This window comes from Emydura macquarii, unplaced genomic scaffold, assembly GCF_026122565.2.
Source record: "Emydura macquarii macquarii isolate MOO-44397 ecotype Brisbane River unplaced genomic scaffold, CSIRO-AGI_Emac_v2 contig_2297, whole genome shotgun sequence".
Lineage (NCBI taxonomy): Eukaryota > Metazoa > Chordata > Testudines > Chelidae > Emydura > Emydura macquarii.
Genome location: NW_027132434.1, coordinates 1,177,088 through 1,199,903, shown reverse-complemented (window position 1 = coordinate 1,199,903; position 22,816 = coordinate 1,177,088). Strand labels below are relative to the sequence as shown.

At 39.1% G+C, this 22,816-nt stretch overlaps 2 protein-coding genes across 3 annotated transcripts in view; one reads left to right on the top strand and one right to left on the bottom strand.

The window, feature by feature from the left end:
- The first annotated feature begins 329 nt into the window (after window positions 1-329).
- Window positions 330-22,021, top strand: SLC35A1 (solute carrier family 35 member A1). 2 transcript variants are annotated; one of them, XM_067560714.1, is made up of 8 exons: window positions 330-483; window positions 6,286-6,463; window positions 10,431-10,590; window positions 13,901-14,053; window positions 15,010-15,076; window positions 19,241-19,417; window positions 19,772-19,906; window positions 21,502-22,021. In XM_067560714.1, the coding sequence occupies exons 1-8, from the start codon at window positions 378-380 to the stop codon at window positions 21,636-21,638; spliced, it is 1,113 nt and encodes a 370-aa protein (XP_067416815.1). In that variant the 5' UTR covers window positions 330-377; the 3' UTR covers window positions 21,639-22,021. The 2 variants fall into 2 exon arrangements, with proteins under 2 accessions (XP_067416815.1, XP_067416816.1); XM_067560715.1 differs by lacking the exon at window positions 330-483 and adding an exon at window positions 5,530-5,656.
- Window positions 16,505-22,816, bottom strand: part of RARS2 (arginyl-tRNA synthetase 2, mitochondrial) — a 71,523-nt gene continuing 65,211 nt past the window's right edge. The window contains exon 21 of the mRNA XM_067560711.1: window positions 16,505-17,586. The gene's annotated coding sequence lies outside the window, so the exon portion shown is untranslated. The remainder of the gene's footprint in view (window positions 17,587-22,816) is intronic.

The following is a 22,816-nucleotide window of genomic DNA, read 5'->3' as shown; positions in this document are numbered from 1 at the left end:
CCACGGCAACCGGAGTAAAAGTGCCCACCCCACCGGCGGTGCTCTGCCCCAGCCTGGGATCACACCTGAAGGAAACGTGGCGTAACGTTCTCATGTAGACAAGATTTCACCCAGCCCGCCCCGGGGCCCGCTCTGCGCCCAGGCAGGTAGGAACTAACACCCGACGGCCCCGCTGGTGGGCCAGCGGAATGGAATCCCCGGGGCGTACCGGGGCAAACAGTGCTGGACCTGCAGTGCTGGCACCGAGGCAGAGGAACTTCCGGCCCGTCGCACAAACCCACGCGCGGGGGACGCACTCGGCGTAGGCAGGCCCCAGGCTCTATGGCGGCGCAGTTGAGCGGGCCGCTCTCGCCGGCCACCGCCACTCTCTATGGCGCATGGGAGGAGCGGAGGGGGTGGTGCCGGGTTGGCGCCGGCTCAGAGGCTGGCCGGGCCGCACACTTCTGCGCGGCTGCGGCGCGGGCACCATGGCGCCTCCGAAAGGTGAGTGAGACAGGCGGGACGGGAGGGGGCTGGCTGAGGCGGCCCCGCACAAGATAGCGCCGGGGCGGCGCGGCGCCGGCCTCCCCTCCGTGCCCGGAGTCGGAGCTGCCCGTCCTGCAGGGGCTGCTGCTGCCGCGGGCGCGACTAATGATCGGAGGGGGGAAGAGGGGGCGCGACCGGGCAGCTCCCTGACAGGGTGCGGGCGCTCGGCTGGAGGGGGGGTCGGGTAGAGTGTGGAGGGGGATGTGAGGGGGCGTTATTGGCGGGATTGGGTCGCGCTATGGGGAGGGGAGGGGAGGGGGCTGGGTCAGGCTGGAGGAGGCGGAGGGCTGTGGGGGCAGGTGAGAGGGGCTAATGGGGGCTGTAGGGGGAGGGGGTTAATAGGCTGCGTCGGGCTGTGGGGGCGCCCTGGAGGCAGGCTAAGGGGTTGGGTGCGGGGGAGGGTGTGGGTTGAGGGTCAATGGGTGAGGGGGGCACGGATAGGTAGGGTTGTTACTAACTTAAAACTAACATTTTATCTTAGTTAGTGACAGCCTTAGACTAGGAAACCTTTTCAAAGGTACTTTTCCCCCTTGGGCCGTTGTCTGTTTTGCATTTCATTCCGTGTAGACCAGCGGTTCTCAACCCATGGGCCACTTGCAGCCCAGTCAGCACACAGCTACAGCCCATGTAACATCCTCCACCTCAAGGGCCATACACCTAGTATATGTATCTTGTGGATGCAGCCCACAATGATAAATAGATTGAGAACCATTAGTGTAGACAATGAAACTAAACTGATTGATGATTGCTTTCTGGTCCTTGTCCACTTGCATATTCTCAAGAAAACTCTTAATAATGTCATGAAAACTTTGTTTATACCTTGTAAATCATCTGTTTGTTGCAAAATCTGAATGTTAGTCCTAACGCCCTTTGAAATTGCATAAAGAAGTCTATGAGGTTTTCTCTCTTCAAGGATGTAGTTCATTTAAATGATTGCAGCAGCAGGATGTATGTGTGTACTTTATAGAAATGTTACACAATGAAAGGTATCAATCCCTTAAAACAAACAAACCAAGGTACAGGATGAATAAGGAATACCCAAATAATTATCAATTCACCTGCAGTGAATATACAATATTCATTCAGTAATTAACAGAGAATAGTAAATTTGTATAGATCAAACTACACTTCTTCAAAAGAGTAGAAGCAAATTAAACTACAGAAACTGTAGAGCGCACAATGAAATTTTACTCAAGTTTGTCAGCTTGGGTATCTACATATATGCATTGTGTCCTCCATGACAACGTCACATTTCAGTAACTGCGTACAGATTTTACAGAAGGTTTTATTTATTAGTAGTAATGTGTAACTCTTTTATAGTGCATTTCATTAGTATATCTCAAAACATTTTACAGAGGAGGTCAGTATCGTTATGTTAAGGGCCAGATTCTGCCATGCTTTCTCATGTTGAACAGTATCTTATTGAAGTAAACAGGGCTACTTTCAGAATAAGATACCACTCAACCTGAGCAAATGTGGCAGAATCCAACTGTAAAACATTACTAGATGATGTGTTAATGCAATGGCTAAGAGTTCTAGAGGCATTTCTGAATCATGAAAAATTTTAGATTCTGGACTTTTTAAAGGTCCCATGCAAAATATGGCATTAAAATACTACTAGAGAAATGCTTTTAATTAAACAGAGATTTGAATCAAATCAAACCAAAATGGCAGAAAGGAGGAAATGCCACAGAAATTGTAAAAATGATCAGAGAAAGAATGCATGAAGAGATTTTCTCCTAAGCCTTCAGTTTGGAGATACTGTGTTGGAAAACCAAAACCACTTGTTTTATATAATTAAAAACCTTACTCTCTCAAATTTTTATGTTTCAATATTGTCAGTTATAATTCATATACACAGTTAAAAAGTCTTTCCACACTACTTTTGGTTGCAGTGAGCTACTACTATTAGTACATTCTAACAGGAAATTCCAAGATCTTGGAATTTCATCTTCCCCTCCATCCCTTCTCTCAAACAGTTCTCTTGGTCACCATTGAGAGATTGAAAGAGTACTGCAAACAATAATGTTGTGTTTGCATAAGAAATGTGAGGAGCCTAAAACACACAAGCACTTCTTGCATCTGAGAGACAACTTGGGTCAAATTCGTCCCTTGTGTAACTCCATTGAAGTCAGTGAAATCAATCTCAGTTTCACAGAGTTGAAACTACTTCAGAATAGGTAGTTTGTTCGTCTTCACTGCTAGAATTGAACTGCATGCGTAAAACAGGGATAACGCCACGTTATACAACTAACAAAGATTTGTCACATCTTTATGATAACCATAAGAAAAGAATTAGTATTGATTTGTTCGATCAGACAGCTTTAGAAATTATATTTTTAGAGTTGTAGCTAGGCTGCATTATTACAACATAGTATCAGAAACACAGGACTTTGCACGTACTTCATACATAAGGAATGCACCTACGTGTTTGTTGATTTGACAAAAAATTTGACCTATTTCAAAACTGTTTTAATATAGTAAGTCATGTCCTCTGGATTTAAAATTGTTAAAACTGTCACTCCACTTTGTCACCAAATATTAAAAAGAAAAAAGCCATTCTATGTGTAGCTCAGTAACCTCTTTGATCCGTTGTTGCAGACACAGGCAATCACCCAGCCTGCATGTTAGTTAATTTACAAATCTCACTTGCAGAGGTGTTCTGATTCCATTAGGGATGCTATTACCCAAACAATACCTTCAGTGTCATTGTGAAAGAGAGCTATCCTGCATTTTGGTCATGTTCCTGGCCTCATCCTGCCACACTGGCAATTGGTCTTGCAGTGGAGAGTCTACTAAAGGAAGCTTCTGTAGCCCTCTTGTCACCCATGCTGTGGTGCATGTGGTATGTACACTACTTCCACATACGGGGAGGCTGAGCTGAGGGAGTTTTGGTAGGCACATACAACAATTCTGCTTCTACTGTGTAGACATATCAGGCAACCACCACAGTCACAGCAGAGCTTTGGCTGCTTGTGTCTGACAGTAAATACCTGCTTCTACTCATTTACCTATTTTCTGCAGAAGTGCAAGGGTATGATTTGGCTAGAATGAGGGGAACCACAGTACAAGTCAGACAAAAAGCAGAAAACATGTCTCCTGAACTCATTTATATTCTTACCTACCCCAGTAATTTATTTCATATACTAGTAGTTGAAGGTCTGTGCAGTCTCACAGGAGTAATTTGTAAAGTCAGGTGTATAAACAAAAAGCCAAAAATGAGGACTCTTGTTTCTGTATTCGGTGTTGTAGTGTACAGTGATGGTGTTAGTACATGTTGCCCAGTTTGTGTACAGAGCTGCTCCCAGCTGGAGGCATGACCATCTCTTTGTTACCCCCACATAACCATTAGTCCCACCTTCTCTAATCAACTGTCACATTCCAGCCGGAGTCCAGCATTGAATCTGGTTTTCACAGGGCCCAGTGATGTCACAAAACTGGGTGTCTGGGCAACAGAATGTCAGAGGAAATTCAATGCTGATAAATACAAAGTAATGCACAACCCAACTATACATATAAAATGATGGGGTCTACATGAGCTGTTACCACTCAAGAAAGAGATCTTGGAGTCACTGTAAATAGTTCTCTGAAAAAATCCACTTACTGTGCAGCGGCAGTCAAAAAAGCTAACAATGTTGGGAATCATTAGGAAAGGGATAGATAATAACACAGAAAATATCATGTTGCCTCTTTATAAATACATGGTACGTCCACATCTTGAATACCGTGTGCAGATCTGGTTGCTCCATCTCAAAAAAGATATATTGGAATTGGAAAAGTTACAGAAAAGGATAACAAAAATTATTAGAGGTATGGAACAGCTTCCATACGAGGAGAGATTAGTAAAACTGACTATTCAGCTTGGAAAAGAGATGACTAAGGAGGGACATGATAGAGGTCTATACAATCATGACTGGTGTTGAGAAAGTAAATAAGTGTTATTTACTCCTCATAACACAAAATCTAGGGCATCACTAAATGAAATTAATAGGCAGGAGGTTTAAAATGAAAAAAGCAAGTATTTCTTCACACAACATGCAGTCAACCTGTGGAACTCTTTGCCAGATGATGTTGTGAAGGCCAAGACTATAACAGGGTTAAAAAAAGAACTAGATAAGTCCATGGAAGATAGGTCCCTCAATGGCTATTAGCCAGGATGGGCAGGAATGCAAAACCATGCCCTGAAGTGTCCCTAGCCTCTATTTGTCAGAAGCTGGGAATGGGTGATGGGATGGATCACTTAATGATTACCTGTTCTGTTCATTCCCTCTGAAGCACCTGGTATTGGCCACTGTATGAAGATAGGATATTGGGCCATATGGACCATTGGACCGACCCAGTATGGCTGTTCTTACGATTGAACCTGGTGATATCTTGAACAAAAACAGCTCTCATTCATGCTTGTAGCTATTTCCATCACATCACACTGATTCTACGGACCTTCTAGGCTTTGGAGTGACAAACAGATTTCAAAATTGTCATTCTGTCTTAGTGTACGGATTTACTATTTACTTCCAGTGCCATTACCATGTAATGGGACCTTCCTTGTGTACTATCAGCAGAACAGTGTATAAGATGGTTGGGAAATAAGCTTCCATTTGTAAGTCTTCCCTGGATTGATGCTATTGTCTGCTATTGAGTTTCTCTTCTTTTCCTCTCCTTTTCCAATATCTTAAACCTGCCATTTTTGCCGCTTTGTGTAGAGCCTTTTGCTGTTGCTATACTGAGAGTCTGATCAACTTTCTCCACATATGATTTTATTAACCTATTATATGCAGAGGACTAATTATAGTTCACAGTAAGTGGTTTGTGATATATCAAGGGCAGAGGGTGGCAGGAGAGTATAGGAAGGGAGGTATATCAGCCCCAGGATAATCAGGGCTTTATTCCCTGCAGCCTAATTGGAATCATGAGGGGACAATTAGGAGCCAGCTGAGGCCAATTAGGGATCAGCCAGGTGCTCCATAAAAGGACTCCACCCCAAACACACAGTGCATAAGCTGGAGGAAGTAGAGGTGTTGTGCTGTGTGGAGCGGAGCGGAGCAGTAAACCGGAGTAGCCAAGTGTGGAGCGGAGCGAAGGAGCAGATCAGAGTAGCCAAGTGTGGAAGAGCGGAGGAACCCCAAAGAAGGTACTGAGCCCGGCAAGGGCCAGCAGGACTGAGGGGGGGAAAGTAGCCCAGGGGAGGAGGCTGCGGCTCTAAAATACAGAGCCAGTAGTCTGCAGCTGCTGTTCATAGGGCCCCTGGGCTGGGACCTGGAGGAGCGGGTGGGCCCGGGTCCCTACCCCAGTGAAGACAGGGTGACAGGCACCTTCCTGGCCCCCAATGGGAGTGAAGCACGAGATCCACTAGAGGGAAGCCGGCCATCGGCCACAGGTTGTACATAAATTGTAGAGACACAAAGAGAATAGTGGAATATAAATTAATGCATAGGTAAATATCAGTGTGTGATTTATACTCTTTTTAGATCAGTGGGATTCTTTGGTAAAGGAACCCAAATGAAATCAAACATATCTGTACATTCCTTTCTTGGATAGAATCTTTGAGGCTCCAATTTAGAATTGTTAGATATTGCAATGGAATCGTTGTGGAACTACTGTATGCTACTACAGTGCATTTGAGATTGCCCTACTGCTTTACAAACGCTTAGTTGTATTCTTAGTTTAGAATGAGAATCATACTGAGTTGCTGTAACTATACTAGTAAGTTGCTCTCTGTCCATTTGATGTTCCTTACTGAGTTATATTTTTGTCTTTCAGAGAATGTCAGTTTACTGTTTAAATTGTACTGCTTGACGGTGATGACTCTGGTGGCTGCAACGTACACTGTAGCTTTACGATACACAAGGACAGCAGAAACAGAACTCTATTTTGTAACCACAGCTGTGTGCATCACAGAAGTTATCAAGTTATTCCTAAGCGTGGGTATTTTGGCCAAGTAAGTATGAGTCTAGTTCCAGTAGCGGTTAGCATTCTTATTCTTCTTCACACACACATGCAGATATACATACATACGTACACACACATCTACACAGACATGAGAGTCACAGCTAGCTCTCTTTTTATATGCGTTAGTTGTGAAGCTGGACAGAATAATGTTGTGAAAGGATCAGTTTAAAGCATGTCAGAACTTGTGAACTTTGGTTTCTTATCTAAATCACTTCTGTAAACCTCACAATATTCAGGTATGTCCATTTGCAGTTTTTAAATGTATGTGCTTTGGAGTTGTTTCAAAATGGATTAGATGCAAAATACTGAATCTTCAGAGCTTAGTGTAGATGAGGTCTTGGCTCTTTCTAAAACTTTGTGTGTATTTGTGTAAAAAACTAGTATTCCCACTAATAACGTTACTCAAAATAATTCCACAGAAATCTTAATATTTCAGTAGGAGTGAAAGATAAATGGATACATCCATGGTAAAGGATTATGGAGATTATAAGAGCCTCTGTAGTCTAGCCTTTGGATCAGCACCAGTGTAACGTGCATTTTGTGCCTTTGTCAGAAGCAGCCAGTGCTGATTACTGTTAAAGTACAGGACACCAACTAAGATAAACCAAGGTTCTGTTCCAATACAGAATTTATATCCTTAAGTATTCTTGCAGGAGTTCTTTAATGTTTTTACATTTTTGGCATTGTATGTTCAAGTATAAAACATTACTTTAAGCTTTGAATAAAGACAAATGACTCTGCCTTTTGAAATGGAGACTTATTATAGTTTAAGCTGTGTAATTATTTACTTTGCCTGTAATTATGGGAATGAAATGAATCTGGCATACTCCTGGCCATCTAAACACTGAATTAGTAATTTGTTCAGATTCCCAAATGATTCATAGCTTCTTAGAGTTGGGACTAGGAAAGCCAAATTAACTTGCACTCTAGTTTTATTTTGGATTACATTTTTTGAACAAATGAATCATGTACATATCACAGGTTTGATTATCATATGTATCTTTCACATATCCGGTCCCATGGAAAAAAAACAAGTTTCCAAGTTAAACTTACGGAAGCAAGAAGGATGTTGAATTCAAGCCAGAACACTTAATTTCTCATATGTGCCCTGGTTTTGCAGCAGGTGTGATTAAGATCTGTTGTGAGATCTTTGTACTCCTTGTGTCGGTGTTGTGACTTCAGGACAAAGTTTCTTTATTAACTTTTTAATTTCCACCCTTTTAAAATCTATCTTCTTTTGCATGGCTTGAGTAGGCAGCAATGATTACAAATTTATATCTAGATTTGATAGTCAGCACATTGTCATAGTAGTGAGCTACTGTGAATGTGCTTCTGGCCCCTGGCGAAAAAGTGGAAGGGGAAGTCAGATATCATGTGCTCCATTGTTTGTGACTGGTGACTACAGTCACATATATGTGTGCCTCATTTTCCATTTAAAGAGGGTTTGTCCACATCTCCCATGAGATTCAATCTGCACCAGTCTTTCTGACATAAATCAGAACCTGCTGGTTCCTTGGCAGGATCAACGATGAGCTGTTTGTTCTAAGCTGTCGAAACACTCCATGTGGCTCTCCACTGAGCCTCAACATTGAAGCTGAGTGTAAAGGTCTTGATGCGGTTCCATAAAGGGTTGCAGGATTTTAGTCTTGTTTTTGGCGGGTTCTGCAGGTCATTGTGCAATGGGATCCTCATGTTTGCATTGACATGGTTAAGAAAGCAAGATGTCTGGGCAACTCTTCTAATCTGTATGGGCTGGATGCGTGATAGGACCAGGAGCCAGTCAACTGGGGTCAATTTGAACGTCCCTGACACTATGTGCATAGTGTTAAATCTATCTAGGTGTGTTCATAGTGTCTAATTTAACTTTAATATTTTTGTTTTGTATTTTCTCCTGCCCCAGACAAATAAGAGGTGTCATAGAAGGGCTGCATATATGAGGCTGTAATATTCAAAAATAGTCAAATAGCGAGTGTGAATAATCAAAACAATTGCCCTTCAAACACAACTCCTACTCTCGTTTTTGAGAACAGGAGCATCATTTATTTGTCATCGATTAAATTCGATGCCAAATGTCAGAAGTACGTGAAAACTCTGTTTAACCACCAGGCCCCTGCCACCATGTCTCCTCTGCCCCCATCTCCAAAAATTTCTCCGGCACCTCAGAGATAGATGAAGAGAAATTCCTACTCTTAAATACAATCTGGATGAAACAGATGGAGGAAAGGGAAATATAACAAGCAGAATTAGAGTTTGGCATGTGCCTTGTTGAGTTGTTAGTTACATTTCAGTAGTCTGGCCATTACACTTACCAAGTATTTCAGTTGCAGTTGTTTTTTTACTGTGTATAAATAGTAACTATTTCAGCCTCTGTCTGCACATATATAAACTAGAAAACACCTATCCAACGAAACAGAACTAAATCGAGACAATGTCAGCTAAAGAAAAATCAACTGTCTTCAAAGTACAAAAGAAAGCAAATTCAGCTGTAATAAGTATGTTGTGCTCCCTTCATCTTAACACAAAATCCTGGCATTTTAGGTCATTTTGGGGGATGGGAGTGTGTGGGTAGTAAGATTACTCCTAAATTGTAAAGCAAACCACAATTTTTTTCTTCCGTAGTGAAGTGGTTGGTACTCACAAGAGATCCTTCCTTTAAGTGGGATGCTTTGTTTAAGCATTTACATTAGTAACTTTGCTGAAATACAACCACTGTCTAATTTTGGTTCCTCTTATAATTTAACTTTGAGTGACTAGCCAAGCAGTATAATACTTTGGACTTGATCATTCATGCATAAGTACATTATTGTGCAATAGTATTAGAATTGAACAAAGCTAGGTGCAATTTTATCCATGTTTTTCTTATTTAACAGCCTACCTTTAACAAACAAAATGTGTGATATATTGTGGGATAACATCTTATGAAAGGTCAGACTTTTGTATCGCATTTTTCCACATTTATTCTAACTGTTAAACTTCATCTGCATTACACTAATTCTTTTAAAACAGAAATCTTCCTGCTATGGATCTACAATGCCAGGCAATGTGATGTGCTGTTTGAGCAATAATACCAAGAAACTTCATCTTCTATTATATTAGATGCTCATGTAACATTTTGTCACTCTATATACAGCATAAACAGGCTGTGTAATGCTGACCTGTAGCATCCATTCCTGTACTTTTGGCACCACAGCTCTGCTGAACACTGCTTGCCTGTAGTAGTATTTGGAAGGGCAGAGTACAGGTACAGGAGGGAAGAGGGGCTCTCCAGGTCTGACTGAGGGCTTGTCGATGACATAGGGACTTTCAAGAAGGTTAATCTGAATTAATTTAAATGTAAATTTAAAGCAGATTAATTAAACTGCATTAAACCCTGTATAGACACACATTCAGAATGAAAGTGGCCTTAATTTGATTTACCTTAATTCACTTTGTAAATTACACAGGAGGTGGAACAACTTAGAATCAGTAGGGTGCAAAGGTATCTTAAAGCAACGGTTGCCCCTCCTTCCCCTGGGCTGTGAGTTCTGTGCTGAACCTCGTAAAGGTACAACTCAGAATCTCACCCAGAAGCTGCAGGAGATTTGAAAAATCACAAAAGAAATTTGAGAGGAGTCCAATAATAGTAGCAAGAAAGAGCAACTCTTTGTCCCAGTCTGTGTATGCTTAGTGCTCTAAACATTGGGCTGATCAACTAATGTTATTTAGGGCCAACCTGTTGCTGAGACTGTCATGTGTTAATGCATCTTACCTTTATCATTCCAAAATCTGCTCCTGACCCTTAACGATTTGTACTTGCTGGGAACCTAATTGATTTACTGTCTAATTTTTAAATTAATAGAAGATTTCAACTGTTTATTAAAAGCACGGTTTTAAAGTCCTTCCAAAGGATTCTGTTCAAATTTCTCACTGTAAATGAGTCATCAAATATAGTTGTGCTAAAACCTTTTATTTTGCAGAGAAACTGGAAGCCTGGGTAGGTTGATGACATCTTTAAGAGAAAATCTATTAGGCAGCCCTAAAGAATTGCTAAAATTAAGTGTTCCATCTGTGGTGTATGCAGTCCAAAACAACATGGCTTTCTTGGCTCTTAGCAATTTGGATGCAGCAGTCTACCAGGTAACCGGCATTATTATGATTATGACCCAAAACACAGAATCCCTATTTTTACTCATTTTCAGGTTTTAGTTTTGTCTGGTTTAGTGCCTTTTAACACCTTTGAAAACTATTTTTTATTATTATTCAAGCGCTGAAAAGTGCTCATTAAAAGACACAAACTGGACAGACACTGAGTGACAAGATGCTCAGAGGCAGGAAATGCTGTAGTTAACTTACACCAGGAAATCTATTTTTTTCTCTTATGATTGAGTGTCTTGAAGTAAAGACAAGTTCTTAGGAAGTATCTAAATAAGAGGATGGGGGGTTATGGCATGTTATGTAAGAAAATGCAATGTCCGGAATCTTTGTAGGTTTATATAAACTGTAATTTACACATTTATGTGAAAATTGGTGGTTGCATTAGTAAAGTGTAAAAAATATCCCAAGTCTCTTGTAAACAGTGATTTATTATTGGCATCCTGTGGCATTATGTGTAGCCACACTTTAAAAAGCTAATTATCACATTCTTGCAATATGCAAGTAGCAGGAGCCAATGAACATCAAGTGCATATGAACAAGGCATGAATTTTGGAAGTCCTTTAAAAACAGTCTTGCCATTGTTTTTGTGTAATTAAGAGTATTTTAATATATGCACAAAGGGATAAGCTTAAATTTGGTATTTCCTGATTTTCAAGTACTTTAATTTGCAACCTTTGCATTTTCTTTCTGTATTTTCACATAGAAGATTAGTGATGTGTATGTTTGTCTTATGAGTCAGAGTTATGGTTGATTATGAAGTGCAAATGCAAAGGTTGCAAAGTAAAGTACTTGAAAATCAGGAAATACCAAATTTAAGCTTACCTCTTTGTGCATATATTAAAATACTCTAATTACACAAAAACGTACTCTTTCAGTGCCCAAATTGGGTGATGTGCAGTGAATGGAGAAGGGCTGCAATATTTGTTTAAATAGCTTATTAAAACCAGGGTAGATTGATTGATTGATTTAAATCAAGGCAATTTAAATCATGATTTAAATCACCAAGAAAATCATTATTTCAAGTTTCCCACTGATACTTCTTCACATATTTCTTAAACAATGGTGCAAATCTGATCACTAAAACTAAAAGTTAGTTTACAACTCAGTACAGCATTTTACAACATCTAGGAGGGTATACTTTGTGTAATTTTTTACATAACTTGATTTTTATTAATTTACGAAATAGTACATAATACTCATTACCTGTGTCAAGCTGCAGATGCAGCAGCAGTACATTAGGAATGATAAGAACTAAATCACACACACAAACACAATAGCGCTTATATTTTATTAAACTAAATCTTAAATGTTACATAAATGTTTCACATTTGCAATTGCAGCAGTCTCCTGAGTTGCCAGCTGACGGCTGTCCTTAAACTCTTTTCAATTTTCAAATTTTATTAACTCTAACAGGCAAGTCATCACAACATTAAATGTACGCTGTCCTTAAAACTTCTACAACTAGCTCTCATCTTCCCCACTCCCACTGTCACTTTTATTCATAGACTGAAACAGAAATATGAGTTTTCCTGCTTTTTCATCTCCCCGTCGATTTCTTAGCTTTGAGTGAATAATACCAAATGATGAAAATATTCTCTCTGTGCCTGCAGAGGAAGCTACTGCTGTGAAAAGTTGACTTAGCAACTGAAGGAACTCTGTTTCAAGGTGCCTGGCTAATGATTTCCACCAATTCAGGGGAGTGACTTTGTTCAAAACATCATCAGTAAACGTGTGCTGTTTAAAGGGTTCTACTCCAGTCCTGAAATGTATTATGACTGGCATAATTGAGGAGTGATTTTGAGATACCATGCCATGGCACCATCATCATCTTCAGAAGTTAGGCGTCTACCTTTATATCTGGGGTCGAGAATGTTCGCAAGAAAATGAGGTGTAGTGCTTGATCCATTCGCTTCTTTATTGCCTGCAGTTTAACTTTCTAGTGAGGTGTTTCTTTCTTCAATGTCTCTTGAAGTGCCTTCCAAATTTCAACAGCATCAGCAATGCAGCAACGATTTCTCTGACGTTTGTTTAAGGCTATGGATATATGCTTCAATATACGGAGCATATCCTCTACATTCCTCTTTAATAAAATGTTAGATACTTTGGATGAGATACTTCCATCTATTTTATCACGGTTTTCTTCACAAAGTTTTATGAAAATAGTCCAGTTCTTAAATTGTTTTCAACAATCAACCACAGAATTCCATTGAAAATCTTGAGGGAGAATTAGTTTGGATCCTCCTGCTCTCTTCAGTGAAGGTGAAGCAAAATGGTTGTTACGGAAATATTTTGCAACTTCAACAACATTTTCTTTTACTCCTGGAGAAGACGCACTTAAGTCTTTGGCTAAAAGATGCATTAAATGGGCACTGCAGCAATATGTTATTAAGGAGCATCCTTTCGTTTCTTCCTCTAAGTATCTTCTCATCTTTGCCACGTTTGCAGCATTGAGTGAATAATACAAAACGATGAAAATATTTTCTGTGCCTTTAAGACAATGTCTTAACTAACTCCTCTGCCTTGCTTGGCCCAGCTCCACCACCACATAAGCACAGAACAACAACAATCCTATCCCAGGCTGTCTTTTTCTTTGCACATGTGACTTTAGTTTGCTGAGAAACAGAAACTGAAAGCCCAGAACTTTCAAGAAGCAAGAGCTGGTAGTTAGGCTGGACAGATTAGAGTCATTAATTCATTTTTATCAGACTGTAAGTGTAAGTTTAGCATATTTGTGATGAGATTTAATCGTAACTTATTTTTTAAATGAGAGAAATTTGGTGTTTTGATTTAAAAAAAAAAAACTTAAAAATCGATTTAAATAAAAAAATCGGATTTTAAAATTTTTTGAAAAAAATCATTTTTTTATCCACCCTGATTAAATGGAAGTGAGGAGGGAGATAGCTTGCAGTTGTATTGTGTGCTATCAACCCAATTTTTTTTAAATTGTAGTAAATAACTAAAATGCTTTTATAAAAGTTAAATTCTCCACTATCGTGTGAATGCATCTCTGCCTCATTTACTGTATAGTATCCAGCATGAGCACTAAAAGCCAAATTATGCTGTTAGATCAGTGTAAATAAAGAGTAAATCCACTAACTGCCATGCAATCATTCTAGATTCACATTGTTGTAATTGAAAATAAAATTTAGCCCAGAATGATGCACGGAATTAATATCTGAGTATGCAGTATCATATACTGATGTCAGTGCATAGAATTCTGAACTCAACTATCTGTTGTGGTTTTGATGGTGTTTATGTAAGCATATGCTATTTGTCATTTCCCTTTCTTTAGGTGACATATCAGTTGAAGATCCCTTGCACAGCCTTATGTACAGTCTTAATGTTAAACCGTTCCCTCAATAAATTACAGTGGTTCTCTGTCTTTATGTTGTGTGGTGGAGTCACACTTGTTCAGTGGAAACCTGCTCAGGCTACAAAAGTACAGGTAAGCCTTATTGCTTAGATACCTTCTCTGGACACTTCATCTGAAACAGCAGGCTGCCTCAAGCCTCTGTACCTGCATATTTCGCTGCACGCTGCCTGTGAGATATTTGTAATAATGGTGTACCAGGTGCATCACAGAGAGGTGAAGTGGCTTGCCCAGTTACCTAGCATACCAGTGGCAGAGCTGGGAATAGAACACAGATTTTCTTGGTCCCAGTCCAGTGGTTGATCCACTAGGCCAAACTGTCTCCAGAGAGCTACATTTCATTCCTAGTTCTACTAATGTCTTATGTGAGCATGAGCAAGTCACTTAGACCAACATCTTTAAAGTTGTGTGCATAATGTTAGGTACCTAAATCTATACTTTAGGCAGATAAAGTGCCTTCCTTTACCATGGTTGTTGTAGGTGCTCAGCCCCTCCGAAAAGGTCACTTAATTAGATGCCTTCCTATAGGCGTGCAAATTAAAAGACTGGCCATAACCATTCTAGTAAACTGAAATATAATGACACTCTGCTTAATACTAATGCTGCCTCACAAGGGGGTTAAGGGTTAATCTTTATAAAATACTTCAAGATCTGCAGATGAACTATATGAGTGTAAAAAGTTATTACAAGATTAGAGGAAATAAAGAAACCTCTTGTGATAGAAAAGCTGTGAGATAGTGTTGGTGATTTGCCATTGTCATTTGACTTGTGTGTCTGAATACGTCTAAGGTTAATAAAATATACTTGGCAAATCAAACTCCATAGTTCAGCATCTGTGAATGAGAGCTAGCTAAGTTGTAGGGCAGCTCTGGCTAAGAAACGGTTCCTTACTGTAACCTAACACATTTTCATGTTGTAATAAAATGCTAATATGTGGCCTTCTTAACAAATTGGCTTCTGGAAATAATTATTGTAAATTGCTCTAGTGATATAACTAACCTGCTACCTCTTTTGTTTGATTCTTGTTGCAGATGGAGCAGAATCCATTGTTAGGGTTTGGCGCTATAGCTATTGCTGTATTATGTTCAGGATTTGCAGGTAAAACATTTCTGTATGCAATTTCTTTTAAAAGAGACCAGGACCTGTCATCATAGGGAAAACTAAAACATCTCACAACTCATATATTACTTAATTTAACTATGTTTGTTGATTAACAAGATTATTGAAGAGTTAAACAAGGACTTCATCCCCCTCTGCCCTTATTTTCCTTTTATTTCCTGTGCTTGTAAGGCTGGATTTGTGACATCACAACATTTAAATTGCAAAATATAGTGACCTTACAAACAGATGGTTTTGATTTCAAGGCTGGTTTAAACAGGAGAGGCTGGCCTGTGAAAGGAAGAGCCCTTGTTCAAATATAAATAGCCACACTACAGAAAAACTAGAAAATGACTTAGTATAATTTTTTAAATAAAAACTTTTTCTAAGTTTGCTTTGGTGTGAAAGCTCCCTTAAGATTTAAAAAAATAAAAGATTCACATTCCAGGTGTGAAATGGACCTTCTTTCAATTTTTATGATGGTTCAGCTTCTGGAATAAGCCCTTCCCCTAATCCCACTGGTGCATTTGAAAGTAAATGAGATGCAGAGGGATCAGGTGTAATTTTGAGATGGTAAGAGGAGAAGCAGGAAACACAGAAATGCTATAAAAATTGAGTCTTTCCAGAGTAGGAGTGCTTGCTGTCTTTTATCCTTTCACCACTGCAGGAGCCATAGAACAAGGGGAGGGGGGGAAAGAGAGCTGCCATTAAAGGATAATTGCAGTTGTTTTCTACTGCATAAAATTTTAAGAACTTGATTAAAAGGTTCAGGAGGAATGCTTTTTTGGCTTTAAATTTACGGTTGATTGAGTAATTAGTTGTAAAACATGCTAGATTTTTTTCAGCAGAATAATTGATTATGAACAAAGAATTATCACTTCCAACACTTCTAGTTCTTACCACATAAAGCTTCCTGTGAGGCTTCTTTGGTTGCTACAGGTGCATTAACTAATGTGCTTATTGTTCTATTCATAAAAAACGAATTCCTTTTGAAAAGATCACAAAAATAGCCTTATTTATAATAGACCCCCACACCCCAAAGTGCCTATCTAGGACTCTAGCAGTCTTCTCCAAAGGGTTAAAAATGCAAATAAAAAATAAAGTCAGCAGCTGTTCCTCAACCTGAAGCCAAAATGTTACCCATTACAATTAATCAAGCCCAACCAGCATTCTCTTCCCCACTTATCCCAGTCTTTATCATGCTATTCTGTTCCATCTCCAATAAGTTGGGTAAATAAATGGGCCTTGGCAGCCTATCCTGAAGGTCAACAAATTCAATCATTTAGGACTAGAGTGGGGGAGTCTTCAGAGTTGAGGACCCCTCTCTTTTATACCAAGAGGGCTCCAGCATGATGTACCTCCCCTGTCCACAATTATTGCAATGTAGCATAGGGAAAGATCTAGGCAGATCTAAAGCCATTTTGGGCTTTAAAGGTTCAAAACAATAATAGGTTCCACCCAGAAACCAAAATGCAGTCACTGTAGATCCCAGTGCACTAGCATCACATACTGCCACTGCCAGTGAAAATAACCACTCAATAAGACAACTGATGCTAATGCAAAATGCAGGGCTGATCATGGAGAGTGCATTGCTCTTGTCTAGCAAAGTTCACATCTGAAAAACAGTTGGAATCTCCTAGCAACATGAAGATGGAAAAAAGCTTTCTTTGAAAATATTGCTACTGTGATAATAGCAGCTGGGGATCCAGAGGTCCTATCAAAATGGTTTTGCCCAATATGCATTGACGGAATATCTTTTTAATAATTCCAATCTGTATCAAGAATAGCTTCTCCGGGATGCTGTCCACTTCATTACACCAAGTAACATTGCCCAGTTGATTTGTGCTTTTTGTGTATGTTCAGATATTTTGTATTTATAAAAATCTCAAATATTACATCATTAGTTTGGAAAGCAACCTCAGACAGTTGTGTTCTTCCGAGATGGTAACATTTATGTCCTGTTGACATCCAAAGCTGCTACTTGGGCAGTTGATTAAAAAATGATTCAGTATGTGAGAGACCTAGTTTTCCAACTTGCTTGCAATGACTAGGTCTCTGTGGGTAGAAAACAGAACAATGAGACCACTGTGACTTTAACAACTACTGTTTCAATTGCAGACTTTTTGTTTTTTTCCTTTGCTCTGCTCTTACAGAATATATCTGTGCAATAATGTCCAATTTTCCAGTTTAATTTTTTGTCTTTACACATATGCAGTAATAAATCTGCTCTGTAGCCACTGTATGTGTCGTACATATTTGCTGTGTTTTTTGTATTTTTTTAAATTATGATGGTCTTAAACACTAATTATAGTCATCAGTAAACTAGTAGCAAAGCCCTGATTGTCAGAGAAGTAAAGCAGCTGTTGCTCTCACTGAAGTCAGGTGGAGTTGTGGGTGTCTAGTGCTGTTGCAAGTTGCGACCCTCATTTCTGATAGACAGGCACTTTCTCTTTCCATTTCTCTTCAGTCTCCCATTCCATCCTGGGTCAGTGGTGACATGGAGGCAGCAACTAGGAATAAAAACAATATATAACAAATGGAAAAGGGTAAGAGATAGCAATCAGCATAAGTTAGAAGTTATGAAGCAAGAAAATTGATACAGGAAGCTGAAGACAGGAAAATCCATGGCTGTAAGGGAAAGGATAATAACAAATTTTGTCCACTATATTATGAGTGAAAGAAATCTTAACAATGGTATAGCCCATTATTAGGTGAAGATGCTAAAATTGTTAATGCCGAAAAGGCACAAGTGTTCAATAAATATTTTTGTTCTGTATACGGAAAGAAGTAGGTTAATGTACTCATATCAGGGATGATCAAGTACTTTCCAGACCATTAATAACTAAAGAGTATATTAGACAACAACTACTAGGGATAACACTTTAAAAAGAGCAGTTCTGGATAACTAGCACCTACGAGTCCTAACCGAGTTTGCTGAGGAGATCTCCAGCCCACTGGTGTTAATTTTTAATAAATCTTGGAATACAAAGAAAATTCTACAAGACTGGAAGAGTACTGTTGTGCCAATATTCAGAAAAGGACAGTTGGGGTGACCTAGGTATCTGTAGGCTGGTTAGCCTGCCATCAACCCCAGTCATGATTATGGAAAAACTGATAGAGGTTTCAGTTAATAAAGAATTAAGATGCCCGTTATTGTGGTTTTATGGAAAACTGGTCTTGTTAAATGGATTTAATTTATTGATGAGATTACACATTTGGTTGAATAAAGGTAATTCCACAGATGTAATACTGCGTCAAACACTTTACAAAAGTATTAGAACCACTCAACATTCTCCTTAAAAAAGTGGCACTATACAATATCAGAGCACAAATTAAAGGGATTAAGAACTGACTAACTAGCATACCTCAAAATAGTTGTCAATGGGGATCATCATTGAATTAGGGGGTTTCTAGTGGAATTCTGCAAGGATTGGTATTAGGCTGATGTTGTTCAACATTTTCATCAGTGGTCGGGAAGTTACTTAAAAAAATTGAGATGACAAAGACTGATGGAGTGGGTAAATAATTATGAGGACTGGGCAGTCACACAAAGTGATCTGGATTGCTTGGTAAACTGGGCCAGCTAAAACAAAATGCACTTGACTATAGCCAAATACAAAGTTATAAATCTAGTATAGATTTAATCTAGAATAAAAAATTATTCAAGTGCTGGAAAAAATGCTTTGTGGTGAGCTCTTTGTGTCTCAATCTGTTTACCTTAGTTAAAAGATTGAGGTGACCTGATTACAGTATGTAATTACCTTCATGGGAAGACAACAGTGGGTACTAAAGAGGTCCTACATTGAGCAGAGAAAGGCAGAACAAGAACCAATGGATAGAAGCTAAGGCCAGACAAATTCAAATCAGAAATGGGACAATTTTTTTTTTTTTTTAAACAGTGTGGGTGATTAGCTGTTGAAACAAACTACCAAGGGAAGTGGTGGATTCTCCATCTCTTGATGTCATATCAAGACTGTATGACTTTCTGGAAAATATGCTCTGGTCAAGCAAGCTATTGGACTCAATATACTGATAACTGGATGAACTGGTTTGTGATAGACAGTTGGTCGACTAGATGATATAATGATCCCTTCAGGCCTTAAACCTTTGAAAATCTTTAAGAGTGATTTCTGCATTCACCTTTATTGAACTCTCTCTTTTCAGGAGTCTATTTTGAGAAGGTATTAAAGAGTTCCGATACTTCCTTGTGGGTAAGGAACATTCAGCTGTACTTGTCTGGGATTGTGGTGACTTTAATTGGTGTCTACATGTCAGAAGGAGCTCAAGTTCTTGAGAAAGGATTTTTCTATGGCTACACATATTATGTCGTGTTTGTCATCCGTAAGTATCTTTCAGTTCTAGTTATCAGTCATGTTGCTTCCCAGCCGATTCATTTAAAACATTCAAATTCAGTCAAGACCAGGACCCCTGTAGTAAATTAGTTTATTTCCTTATAAAATCAAATAACTGCTTTTTCAACACAACCTTAACTAACGAGTTAAACATCCATAATAATTCTAGTCATGTATTTTCTGCTAGATGCTATTTAGACAATCTGCTTTGCTGTGTGTGATTTTTTTAAAATTACAGGATAGCAAGATCAGATCATAGTACAAAGAATGTATACACTGTTAGAGCTAAACAAATTATTTTTACACCAACACTTTAGTAATAAGAATCTTATTTGCTTCCCAGTCCTTGCCAGTGTTGGAGGCCTCTACACTTCTGTTGTTGTTAAATACACAGACAACATTATGAAAGGGTTTTCTGCAGCAGCAGCCATTGTCCTTTCTACGGTTGCATCGGTGATGCTGTTTGGTTTACAGATAAGTAAGTTGTTTTTGGCTAATTTTTGAAGTGATGTCATGTCCTTGTTTCATCCTCCTGAGTAGGGTGGTTACAGTGCATGTTGTGATAACTTAGTCTACTGTAGGGTTAGGTACCATTAGCTACTGCTCCAGCTGTGTTATAGCATGGTGTTTCCTAGATACTACCATCTTAAGTGTCTTAGTAATACTATACTTTGTGTTTCTGGAGGGGATTCAGATATGCCCCCACAACCCCCACTTGCTATGGAAAAAAGCTGAATATCAAAAACTTTAATTTTCATATAATCAGAGGCTGGAACTTTTCCATTTTATGTAGCTCCTTTGTGTCAATTTCTGATCCTCTGGCTAATGCAAAAATTAGTATTACTTGTCTCTGGCAGGTGTTCCGAGTTGCTGACACTAGCTAATGAAGGGACCGCTACACTATTTTTATGCAGCATTCACAAACTCTGAGCCAGTCCTAAGTTAACGTCTCAATTTTTTATGAAAGAGCAATGCCATGTCCACGGTAGTTGTTATATACAGTGCTGTAATAACTGTTACCCTCTTGTTTACACTGTGCCATGATCAGCGAGCATGTGTCGGGCAAATACCAGGTTTGTGACTTTACAATGAGCATTCCGGAGGGAAAGAGCTTAGTGGTTTAAGGACATATCTTACATCCTTCACTGCAGAGACAAGAAGGGTAATATCTTTAATTGGACCAACTTCTGTTGGTGAGAGACAAGCTTTCAAGCCATACAGAACTGACCTGTATAGCTCGAAAGCTTGTCTCTCTCACCAACAGAAGCTGGTTCAGTAAAAAACATTACCTCGCCTACCTTGTGTGTCTAATGTTCTGGGACTGACACGGCTACATCTACACTGCATCCTTCACTGCAGTCAGAATTCTGTCTAATGTTACATTTGCATGGCAGGAAGAGGCAGAGATGGGATGAGACTATGGTAGAAGAACTTAATAATGTGGGGAGTGATATTACTAATGAGGTGAAACTTGAAAGGGAACTTTGTATTAATTGAAAAGCTACCCAAGAGCTAGATCTAATGGGCTGTGGAACAGTGCCCCAGGGTGAGTGGTGGAAATTTGACTGTCATCTTTAAAACTAGACTGGACAAAACACTAGAAAATGCACTGGAGAGAACTTAATTGTCAGTAATAGTACTCAAGTCAGTATAGATTTGGAAAAGCAAACTGTGCTAACACTTTATACACAATTCCAGTTACAAAATATTTTTGATTAGATGCCAAGTATGAGTTTGTTTTGAACAAATGGTTTCCAGCAGTCATTAAGGAAGAACAAATACAGAACTGTAGGATGTCTGTTTCAGACTTGCTCTTCTAACCTTCACAATATGACTAATAGAAATGTTATGAAGTTTGCTGGGGCTGGTAAATGATCAGTTTTCACTGTCAAAACATACTAGATTCTACAAATTAACAGGATGACCATTGACCTGTCCTTTAGAGTTGTATAAATTAAGGAGGATGTTGGAATAGTAGAACGTAACTTTCTCGGTTAAGTCTCCCATGAAAATTTTATTATTTTTGTTCTCATTTGGAGCTGAGTGTTTAAACAATGTTTTGTTTCCTTCCAGCTGTAAGCTTTTCTCTTGGTGCTCTCCTTGTATGTATTTCTATATACCTGTATGGATTACCTCGACAAGACACCACAAAAATTCAGCCAACATCATCCGAGACAGTGAGTTTGAAAGAGAAACTTATTAGTGTGTGATGTTTGCCATAACAAATGAAAGACTTGGGGGAAAAAAACCCATTTTTTAAATTAGCCTTAAACTAGTCATGGGAAGACTTAACTTGGACAGAATAAAAGCAAAAGTTAATTCTGTAAGGAAGTGAAGTGTTTTCATTGGATGATAGACACTCTACATTATTGCCAAGCTCCTGAAGAAGCGTGTTCATATATGGCATTTTCCCTTCATGCTGGACTATGAGGAATTCACCTACCAGGAAAGCAGAATGAAGGAATTGAACCTTCTGTTGTATACAAGAGGGAAATACTCTCTGACTATATATTTGAATGACTGTATTGTGCCATTTGTGGCAGAAATGCTCATAGGCTGCGGAAGCTCTATTAAAGGATATCTCATTGCTAAAGCTGCTCCTTCCACTGATTTGGCATCTGAATTCTGAAAATGTTGATCTGATTACCCATATACAGGAAGAGAAGAACCTTTCCTTTGATTAACTGGTTGCTGAGCTCACCCTTTTTAAGGTAAATTAACTGTTACTCACAGGATAAATGTGAGCAAGAATGGACTGCCTACTATAACACCCTCTATACTGAGCATCCTTCAGTCACTGAGTACAGTTGTATATTGTAACATCTGTTCTCCACTATGGCTGAGACCAACAAGTACATTTTAAGAGTAACTTCTAAAAGGTGAAGATATTTCTTTTATAAATGTTCCATTTTTGTCAGGAGTAATTGGTGAAACCAGTTATCTGATTACATGGGGGAGCCAATGATAATGTAGGTAAGTGTTCTCTGCATATCTACATGTTGGCCTCAAATAGCCAAATCAATGTGTGTTTTGGTTTGAGACTAATACATACTTACCTGTATTCAAAGTAGTTTTCTGGGCCATATCACACATTGAGCCATTCTGCATGCACAGCAAAGGGATGCATGTAAAACCTGGAAGTGTTTTCCTAATGTCTAAGTGTCTTGTTTGTTGAATGGTGACTGAAATGTGTATACATTCAACAAATGCCTTAAAGGGCAAAACCACTGCTGTAACTCTTTGGAAGGTATAAATCAATGTAACCTATTTAGTCAATACATTAATAGAAGACATTCACAGTAATTAATGGCTATAGTGCACTTTGTACAGTCATTTATAGAAAACCAGTTCTGGTACATTTTGTTCATGTTGGCTTCCATAATTGATT

What these genes read in the sequence shown, in the direction of transcription:
- SLC35A1 (XM_067560714.1), top strand. Translation starts at nt 378, where the DNA reads ATGGGAGGAGCGGAGGGGGTGGTGCCGGGTTGGCGCCGGCTCAGAGGC. An exon ending in TGGATGCAGCAGTCTACCAG is followed by an intron (nt 10,591 to 13,900) that starts GTAACCGGCATT and finishes CCCTTTCTTTAG; the next exon opens with GTGACATATCAGTTGAAGAT. An exon ending in TTATGTCGTGTTTGTCATCC is followed by an intron (nt 19,418 to 19,771) that starts GTAAGTATCTTT and finishes TTTGCTTCCCAG; the next exon opens with TCCTTGCCAGTGTTGGAGGC.